This window comes from Coffea arabica, chromosome 5c, assembly GCF_036785885.1.
Source record: "Coffea arabica cultivar ET-39 chromosome 5c, Coffea Arabica ET-39 HiFi, whole genome shotgun sequence".
Classification (NCBI taxonomy): domain Eukaryota; kingdom Viridiplantae; phylum Streptophyta; class Magnoliopsida; order Gentianales; family Rubiaceae; genus Coffea; species Coffea arabica.
Window position 1 is genome coordinate 13,431,972 of NC_092319.1, and position 10,972 is coordinate 13,442,943.

The 10,972-nt window shown below is 36.9% G+C and overlaps 1 protein-coding gene across 1 annotated transcript; it reads right to left on the bottom strand.

Annotated features, from left to right (window-relative positions):
- Positions 1–9,675: 9,675 nt before the first annotated feature.
- LOC140007447 (uncharacterized) lies at positions 9,676–10,311 on the bottom strand. Its single transcript, XM_072050177.1, has 2 exons — positions 10,023–10,311; positions 9,676–9,744 (listed from the first exon to the last, which is right to left on the bottom strand). Exons 1-2 carry the CDS (start codon positions 10,285–10,287, stop codon positions 9,707–9,709), a joined length of 303 nt encoding a protein of 100 aa, XP_071906278.1. The 5' UTR covers positions 10,288–10,311; the 3' UTR covers positions 9,676–9,706.
- Between the last annotated feature and the right edge of the window lie 661 nt (positions 10,312–10,972).

Below are 10,972 nucleotides of genomic sequence, written 5' to 3' on the forward strand. Positions count from 1 at the left end.
AAGAATTTATTACATTTGGATGTACTACATGAATGCAAATCCTAGACCTAGGGGGACATGGGGGAAATTTCTCTTCAAAGGTTGAGTGGTGCCAATCACATTAATTGTGAAGCCCAATAATGATCCTTTGGAGAGGTCACACATAATCCTAAGTGACGTAAAAATGAATGGAATGCATGCCATGTGAAAATGTGAGTTTGTGTGAAGTGAGAAAGTGAGAAAAACAAGAATGTGTAAGTGGAGGTGTGCAAATGTGTTAAAAGATACGGTGAGTAAAGTAATAATGTGAAAATGTATGAGGGATGCAAAAAATGCCAATAAAGAAAGTAAGTGCAAGTGTGCAAATGTGATAAAAGTGCATGTGTGCACATGTAAAGAAAGTGTACGTGTGCCAAGTGAGAAAGTAAGAGTGTTTGTGTGCAAAATAGATGAAAATAGGGTATGATAGTAGTAAATAAGTGCAATGTGTGAGACATGTCATTTGAATTTAAAAAGGTATAAGTAGTGAAAAATGGATAAAAAGGTGAGAAAATGGTATGAAAATGTATGAACCTAGAGGAATGCATCAAGTCGGGTATTCTGATGAAATGTAGCTTGATGTATTAGCTACCATATGCCTTTGGAATTTCTGGATTTGGACTGGTAGAGCCTGAGTTATGATGTTTCCGCTAGAATGCGTTTTGGTGAATCTGTTTTACGTTTTTGATGTGGTATCTTGCCTTTTTGACCTGTTTGCACTCGAAACTGGGTTGAGTGACCTTCTGCAATATTGTAGCCCTGACTCTTAGCTTCGAAACAGTGGGTCTTTCACCTTCATCCGACAATCGTAGCGCCTTTGGTACCATTACCGCAAAATGACGTCAAAACTATTTTTCTGGTTTTGAGCTTAACTTTCATTTCCGGACTTTTCCCTAGCTTGACTTGTGCTAGTACTACTTGGAGCTTGCTGAATGGCTATTGGATGAACTTATTTGTGTGACTTTGGAACTGGCTGAGGAAATAATGAAGCCATGATGGCTGGGAAAGTAAGCAAATTTAGGGGAAGTGCTGTCCGAAGTTTTAAAGGGTTTGATTGCTTTGAGTTTGTGATCTAAGACTTGGATTTGAGCAAGGCAATGTTATATGATGGATGATTTCTGAACCGTTTCTTACATTATTTACTTTTGAACTGTTTCCAAAGTTACTTTTGAAATGTTTTCTTGCATATCATGTGTGTTGGCATTTGAGTGTGTCTTGTTTGTTATATTTCTTGACTTCATGACTTGTATTTTGGTTGATAACGTGTTAAGCGCTTATAATGATTTCCAAAACGAGTTTTCGAGGCGAGTGTGTACTTTATCGCATTCGACCTCGATAAATGTGAAATTTTCGATTGAAATGTTACTTGCGCATGAATGTAAGCCTTTTGGGCTGAACTGGCCATTGCCCCTTGTTACCGGTCGTCTTGAACCAGAAGCGAAATCGGTCAGGCGATTAGGAACTTGGGTGAACGTTTGGTATACTCGAGTATTACCTATGTAGGTTGGTGGAGCCTGGCCAAAAGCCAGGGACGGGGTGAATGAAATGAAATGAATGACCAAATGAGCGAGGAAATGTCAGGAGAATGAATGTATCCTTTCATGAATGTTACTATCGCTTTCCATTGTAAATGTTTCTTGAATTATTGATAATCCATATTTACTGTTTTGCAAATGATGTAGTTGTTTCCGGATTTATCATTTAATTTATGACATCATTGAAATGAACTATTGTGAAACCGAGTTGATTAATGATTTTCTGGTTACTCGCTGAGCTTTTAGCTCACCCCAAAAACTATTTTATTCCCCTCCACAGGGCTCGTGGCGAAGGAATGACTTGTAGTACTTGTGCACGTGTATGGATGGCCTAAACTTTGTACAATTTTGGATTTGGAATTATTTTATGTATATTTGGGATTAGTTTCCGCTGCATTTGTGACATGTAATTATTGGAGACTTGGATGTATATTTGTGGACCATGTGATGTATATTTGAGATTTTTATTGTAATATATTTGAGGATTGTAGTGATCGACTGAGTCCCGGCGAGAGCTGGGCAGGCAGCCCGCCGAACCCTCTGGTTCGCCCTAGGGGGAGGTGGGGCCGTCACAATGTCCGCCAAATACAAGTTTAATTTTTTCTATTCCAACTAGTACTATTCTTATCTCTCTCATCCCCGCACCCTGTTAAGGAGAACAAATAAAGTGATGAGTTAGAAGTTCAGTGAGGTTCCAAGAAAACAATATACAATCAAGCATTATAACATTCACATGTTGGCATGATCACATTTCCCATGAAACAATTAATATCCAGATAACTCATTTAACAATGTATAGTAAATAACACATTCACGTAAAAGAATATAGTCTGCTCTTAGGAGCAGGTTTCGTAGCAGCTTGTTCAGGATCTATTGACACTCTGTCAACCATGGAATTATAACAATTCCAGTAGAGTATCATTTAAATCCAATCTCGGTCCACCGATCAACCCCCTACCGGTCCCGAAATACAAAAACATTAGAACACTGGGTGGTAATACTCGAGTATACCGATTCCAAAGGATGCATCCAACAGATTAAACAGTGGAATAAATAGTAAACAGTACCCATGGTTCATCAATCTTCTTCACCAAACTCTTGCTGACTCATTCGACTAACTAGCCGATGGGGTTTGGGCTCCAGACTATTACTTTCAAGTCATGCACATGAATATCAGCTCATTTGTAAACATTTCACTAGTAACAATTCACTTGAAAACATTTCACTTATAACAGTATAACAAGAGCTCAGTCAAATTGGATCGAGTGCGATAAAGTACACACTCACCTATTTATTTATAGTTCAAGATATAGGGTAGAATCAATCAAATACATCACATAGTCCTAACATACAGTTGAAACACTCACTCATATAATGAAAACTTCACATTTTAGTATCGGGCTCACGTTCTCACCCACTTTCAAGTCCTGAGACCAAAAAAATATATCAAAAGTTCACAATTTCAAATTACCACATTTGAGACATGTCAACTTTCAAATCTCATTCAAAAGATCATAAGATTTTCATGTTTGAAACAAGAAAAAACCACGTGCAAGTTAGATTAATAGTTGTCAATGGTATACGAAACAAAAGAGATGGATTATGGCCAAGGGATTTGAAGAAAAATGGACCAAATTTCATCCCTTCTCTCGGTTCCAAAACTAGTTCGAAAGGTGAGTTTCTTTCCACTTAAAACACTTAGTTTCTGCTCAACAATTCACACACATATGTGAAAGTAAAGTCATATACAATATAAAGAACAAATTTGTCCAAAGTCACCACGAAATTTTGAAAATAGACAAGAAAATCCTTTCTTTCTCTCCCACGACCAAACACAATTTCTAGCAAACACTTTCAAAACTTTTGTCAAGATCCAAATTTTCACTTGTTCAAAATACCAAACTCATAATATCGTTCACATCAGGCATAGAAAGAAACATATAGCGTAAGTTGTTAGCAAAAAAATCCATCAATCTCACAAGTATACAATCATAATCAAAGCTATTTGTCATGAGTTTAAAATCATGAATTTTCAACAACGACAGTTGAAATTCGTAGCGCTCGAGTACCTTTGAAACTGGAAGTTTTCAGCAAGTATCATTTCTTTGAAAAATCATAACTTGAGTTGTAAATGTCAAAATATCATACAACTTGCCCCATTTAAAAACTAGACTTGAAGCACTAACAATATTTAGAAGATACCTCAGTGAGATTCAGTTCATAAATTGGTCCAAATTAAGCCGCAAGCTACTACAACATTCCAATTTTTACTTGTGCAGGGCAAAATTTTCAGTCAATTTTTTGGCGCTCTAGTGCATATATAAAATGAACCACAACTCAAATTTTATATCATTAGAAAGCTCTCTAAGTCTAGTTTCAAATATAATTAATGGCACTCAAATTCGATTTTTCTGCACTAAATTATGATCATTTTATTAAAACCGCCCAAAGGTGACTGTCACCCAAAGTTCCAAACTTTAACTTGTTTGAAAATACCAATTACACAACATATAATATATCCAACATAAAATTAAGCAATCAGCAAAATCTATTTCTAGTGCGTACTTATTTCAGCCAAGCATTTCACCAAAAATTTCACAATTTTTGTCATCAACTACCACAATAAAGCTATCATCAGCGAAGCAGAATTTTCGGCAAAAAAATTGAAACTTTTCTTCACCAAAACTCGCTCTTTTCTGCCCAAACTCAACTTACATCCTTAAAGCTTAAAAAGGCATGGAAGAAGGAAGGATTTACAGCCCTTTTTATCTCTTTTTCCTCAAGAAATTGAATCTGGAAATTGAAGAATCAAGGCTGGCAGCTTTCCACTCTTTTCCTCTCTCTCTCACTCTTGGCTGCAAGACAAGGAAGAAGGGGCAAGGTTTTCAAGCTTTCTCTCTCTTGGCTAGAATTGAAACAAGACAAGACTCTTCCACCTTTTGTTTTCCCTTTCGGCTGACCAGACAAGAAGATGTTTCTCTCTTTCTTCCCCAAGACTCTTAGCTAGGATGAGTTGCAAGTTGTTTGTTGTTCCTTGGCTGGTGTTCCGCGGTTGTAGAATGATGGAAGCTTCAAGTTTTCTCTTGGTCTCTCAACTCTCTCTTTCTCTCAGTTGGAATGATGGTAGATCAAGAGAAATTTCTCAGCTTACCCTCAAATGTTTTTCCTACTCTCTTGGCTGGAAAATGAAAAAGAAAGACCTCTCACCTCTCTTCTCTCTAGAACAGGTCAAACAAGAAGAAAATATGATGAATGGAAGTTTAGTTGTATAATTATCAAACTTAGTCTTTGGTCAAAATTGAGTGGATGAGTGACACTTGGCAAGAATCTAGACATATCTATCCAATTGTCTCTAAAGCTCTAAATATGTAGTGTCTCTTTAATCCTTTCTTAACACCTCTTATCACATAATCTCTTTTGCACAAAACTCCCTCTAGTTCACCAAATTTTTTGCGCATAACTCACTTGTTGATTGCACTACCACAATGCACTACGAGACTTAACATGCACCTAATTATAAAAGAAAAGATAAAACTCTTAACTCAATTGTTAAAGTATTTAAAAAATTAAGGCAAATGAATTAAACCAAAAGAAAATATAAATTAGTTTATTCAAAAATAAGAAAAATTATAAGAAAAATACAAAATAATTTTCGAATCCTCATATCTATAGCCATATATAAGACGAATCTTCTACAGAAAAAAGTAGAGTTGATAGAGTTCAACATTAATCTTCCACCTTCTTCAACCACCTTCATTTTTTTTAGTTTCTAGTCTCTTTCGTGGTTGTATATGAAATAGAGTCCTAGAAATTTACTTGTCATGATAAATCTTCATCCTAGTTTGTATGTCTATTCTTTCAAAAAATTAGTTTTAAACAATTATCTGATTAATGAATATTATTTTTGTGTTCTAATATTTGAACCCATAAATTCTGAGCTCAAATTAGGCTTTGTATTTGCATTAACGGAGGTGCACTATGACTCTTACTTATTTTAACGTTACTATTAATATATCTCTATGTTGTTGTTGTTATCTTCTTTTTTTAAATTAAACTTGTTTGAGTTATACTGTTTTGTAGTAACTTAAAAACTATTGTGGTAGTTTCATAAATATTTAAATATTCTATGCCGATAATAGAAAGGCATAGCGATGCATTTAATGCATTGGTCATAGGTACAGGTGGTAAACAAATCCATTGAACTAAATTTATCCATATCCGTCCATGAATAGATGGATATGGGTATCTTAACTTTTTACATATTGGTATAAATGGATTGTCCAATAATACCCATTTATTAAATGAGTATTATTGGATAACCTATCAAATCCAATTAACCTATTTAGAATTGTCTTCCCCTAAACCTCCTCTCTTCCCCCACCCTTTTTTTTCAGATTCTTCATTTTCTTATGATGTTAACTACTTTGGTTTCTTTATTAGTATTATTTGTTGGTTTTATCTTATTATTTTAATTTCTCTTAGCTTGTTAACTTATTCATTTTTCAGCATTACTAATTTATGACAATCCTATCTTTTCAAAATGAAAATTTAAATTTACGCACGAAAAAAATGCTAGGGGTTCAAAATTTTTTGATAAAATTTTTATGTTAACTTTTATAGTATTTAGTTCAAATTTTTATATTTTTATCGTTCAATTATATAATAGTATGTAATTTTGTGACATAAAATATAGATGGAAAAAAATAATAATTAGGCTTATTGAATATTATAAGTAAATATTTAAAACTAATGATGGGTGCAAAGGATGGTATAAATTGATAACTTGGTTTGCAAAAATGAATTTAAATGAGTTTACAAAAAATTAAAATAAATGGGTTATAAATAAGTAATTGGGTTATCCAATTCCTTTTTTGATTTATTTATTTATACCCATCTAATTAAATGGGTATAAATGGATTGACTCACTTATACCCATTACCTATTTTAATCAATTCAAATCCGTCCAAATCACCCATTCTGATTGTGATGACCCCACCTTCCCTTAGAGCGTACCCAAGGGTTTGGTGGACCGTCTATCCAACTCTCGTCGGGATTCACTCACTTACATTATGGAAATAGTTTTTCACTGACAAAATTTGAGTAAATTGACTGGAATCGGATCCTTTCCTCTTCCTGGTCCTTTCTATTAAATAAGAATTCCTGTACAATCTATTTTTGGTAAATCCCTATATATACTTGATTGATTGACCTAATATACAGCTATTGTAACCGATTTTCTATTCTAGGTAAGAAATATATACAGATTTTAGCCACAATGTCTGTCATAATCTGCCATAATCTTTTCCATAACCTCTGCCATATAATCTGCCATAATCTTTCCCATAATATCTGCCACAATCTTTCCCATAACCTCTGACACAATCCCTGCCATTGATACCATTGATATCCCCCCTCAAATTGATGCTGGCTGATCAACAAGCATCAATTTGTCAACAAGAAAGTGATGACGATTTTTGGAGAGAGCTTTAGTAAACACATCCGCAATCTGGAGATCAGTGGGGATATGCGGAAGAGAGATGACCTGAGCATCATATGATTCACGAATAGAGTGACAATCCACTTCAATGTGTTTGGTACGCTCGTGAAATACTGGATTAGCCGCAATTTGAATTGCACTAGTGTTGTCGGCATGAAGCGGTGTAGACCCTTTTTGAGGAAACCCGAGCTCACCTAACAATCCACGGAGCCAAACAATTTCAGAGCATGCAGAAGACATAGCACGATACTCAGACTCCGTAGAAGACTTAGACACCCTGTCTTGCTTCTTGCTTTTCCAGGAAACGAGAGAAGTACCAAGGAACATGCACCAACCAGTAACTGAACGTCTAGTATCAGAACAACCAGCCCAATCAGCATCACTATATGTAATCAGGCGAATAGGAGAGTTTGCTGGAAAGAAAAGACCACGAGAAGAAGTGCCTTTCAAATAGCGAACAATGCGGCGAACAGCTGCCAAATGAAGGTGCCGAGGTGCTTGCATAAACTGACTAACTTGTTGAACAGCAAAAGAGATATCAGGGCGAGTAATAGTCAGGTAGTTTAGACTAGCCACCAGCTATCGATATAAAGACGGATCAGAGATAAGATCACCTTCATCATGACGATACTTAACATTCACTTCCAAAGGGGTATCAAAGGATCGACCATCTTGAAGACCAGCCAAAGCAATTAACTCCCGAATGTATTTGTGCTGGGTTAAGAAAATACCGGTGGAACTAGAATATACCTCAAGACCTAAAAAATACTGTAAAGAACCCAGGTCCTTCATATGGAAACAACGTTGAAGATGGTCTTGAAGTTGAGAAATCAATGCATAATCAGTCCCGGTAATAACAATATCATCAACATATACAAGAAGTATGACAATGCCTTTAGATGTCTTGCAAAGAAACAAAGAGGAATCATACTGGCTTTGGACAAAGGAGAAACCAAGAAGTGTGGAACGAAATTTATCAAACCAAGCACGTGGAGCTTGTTTCAAACCATAGAGTGATCGTTTCAACTTACAAACATCACCTGAAGGTGTGGAGAATAACCCTGGTGGTGGAGTCATATAAATGTCTTCTTTCAGATCTCCATGTAAAAAGGCATTCTTAACGTCCATCTGTCGCAGTGACCATCCCTTAGAAGCAGCAATGGCAAGAACAAGTCGTACTGTAGTCATCTTTGCTACAGGAGCAAATGTCTCCTCATAATTGATTCCATATTCCTGTCGATTACCAAGGGCCACCAATCTCGCTTTATGTCTATCAAGCATTCCATCGGACCGTAGTTTAATGGAATAGACCCATTTACAGCCAATGGGTTTGACACCAGTAGGACAAGGTACGATGTCCCAAGTATGATTCTCCAAAAGAGCTTGAAGTTCTTCGTCCATAGCTTTTACCCAACATGCATGTTTAGTTGCTTGAGAATAAGAGGAAGGTACTGCAGTGTCAACTAAAGCGGCAGAGAAACCATACCTATCAGGAGGTTTGCTGATACGGGAAGATCGTCGCAGAGTCACAGAATCATCAGAAGTGGTAGGAGGCAGTGGAGCAGAATCGGGAAGGATTTCTACTGATGGAGGTCGTCGACGTTGATAGACAATGCCAGGTCTAAATCGTTGAATTGGTGGAGAGATATCATCAAAGCTAGGAAGAACAACATTGTTGGAAGAAAAAGTGTGCTGCTGAAAATAGTACTCATGCTCAAAGAAAATGACATGTCGAGAGACACGCAAACAATTAGCAACAGCATCATAACATAAGAATCCTTTTTGAGTGGTGCTATATCCCATAAAGGCACACCGAACTGACTGAGCTGCAAGCTTGTGGAGCTCATGAGATGGTAGGTGAACAAAACAAACACAACCAAATGTGTGTAGCATGTGATAATTAGGATGTACACCAAAAAGACGATAATAAGGAGAATCAAAACCCAATTGTTGAGAAGGCAATCGGTTAATCAAATACACAGCAGTTGACAAAGCTTCAACCCAAAATCTAGGGGGTACAAAAGATTGCAAGAGTAATGTTCGAACCATATCCAACAAATGGCGGTTTTTGCGTTCAGCCACCCCATTTTGTTGAGGGGTATAAGGACATGATCTCTAAGATACAATCCCTTTGCGTTGCAAGTAGGCTTGGAAGTCATGTGACACATATTCCCCACCATTATCAGACCGTAAGATCTTAATACAAGTGGAAAACTGTGTCTCAATGTAAGCCACAAAGGTTTGAAAAACAGTAAACACCTCAGCTTTAGTGCGCAGGAAATATATCCATGTGAACCGACTATAGTCATCAATGAATGTCACAAAGTATTTATACTGCGCATGTGAAATGACAGGAGTAATACCCCAAACATCACTATGTATTATCTCAAAGCATGCACTAGCACAACCAACAGAAGTAGGAAAAGGTAACACCTTACTCTTCCCCAATTTACACACAGAACAATCAAGAGATGATGAATGAGCAAAAACTTGATCTTTAGCACCAAGAAAACCACGCTTTATTAAATCAGATAAAATAACATTATTTGGATGACCCAATCGTCTATGCCAAATTTCAGCCTTATTGTCAACAATCATAGAGGCTAAAGATAAAGTTCTAGGAACAGTAAATTGCAATGGAAATAATCTTCCCACTCTAGGCCCCTTCGCGATTACCTTCCCCGACATCTGGTCCTGCACAAGACAACCACCACGAGAGAAATGTACATCACAATGATTCTCCACTAGCTGTCCAACAGAGATTAAATTAGTAGACAACTTAGGAGCAACAAATACATGGCGAAAAGAATGTCCAATATCACCAATAGCTGTAATTGGAAGATTACTACCATTAGCAATCTGAATATTTTGGCAACCAGTATAGGGCCGCAAATTTTGTAAAAAATCAGATGAACCAGTCATATGATTGGTCGCTCCTGAGTCGATAAACCAAGTAGATGGAGCTGGCTTACCTTGACCTTGAAGTCCAAGGGCAGAAAATGCAGTAAGAATCATCTGCTGGACCATTTCTGGGGTCATAACAGTCTGGCTGGTTGTAGATGTAGGACCAATAACAGGAGCATCTGGAACAGTAGCTTGAAAAGCTTGGGCTCGCCTGTTTTCCGGACGTGTAGGACATTCCTTGAGAATATGTCCACTTTGCTTACAGTAACTGCAGAATTTCTTACCACAATTGCGAGCAATATGGCCAAACTCCTTGCAGCTGTAGCACTGCATTTGTCCCTTTCCTCTATTCCTTCCTTGTGCAACATAAGCAACATTGACAACCTCGGATGTCCCACTAGTTGCACTTAGAATTGACTGTGTAGCCAATCTTTGTTCTTCCCGTAACAACTCACCAACACACACATCCAAAGAAGGAACTGGATTTCGATTTAGCAATCCACCCCAAGCAGTCTCAAATTCTGGCCTCAGTTTCATCAAAAACTGATCACGCATGCTAACTTGATGAACTTTTTGAAAGCTTGCTAAGGCCTCCTTAGGTATCTCAAAGTAGATGATATCAAAATATTCACCCCACAGATTTAGAAACGCAGAATAATATTGCTCAATAGAGAGATTACCTTGACTAAACTTACTGATATCAAGTTCAAGCTGAAATCGTCTTGCAGTGTTGTGTTGATGATATATGCGTTTCAGAAAATTTCATATCTCCTTTGCAGTATTAAATGAACGTAAGCTGTTCACCATATGAGGTTCAATGGATGCTAAAATCCATGAAATAATTCGTGAATCATTTGATTCCCATTGACTTATTTCTTTCTCAGTTCCAGAAGCAGTAGAAGACCCATCAATGTGACCCCAAAGCTCCTTCCCTTTCAGAAACATTCTGAACTGAAATTCCCATGTTGCATAATTCTTCCCTGTAAGTCTGATACCTAAAGTCTCTGCAGATTGTCTT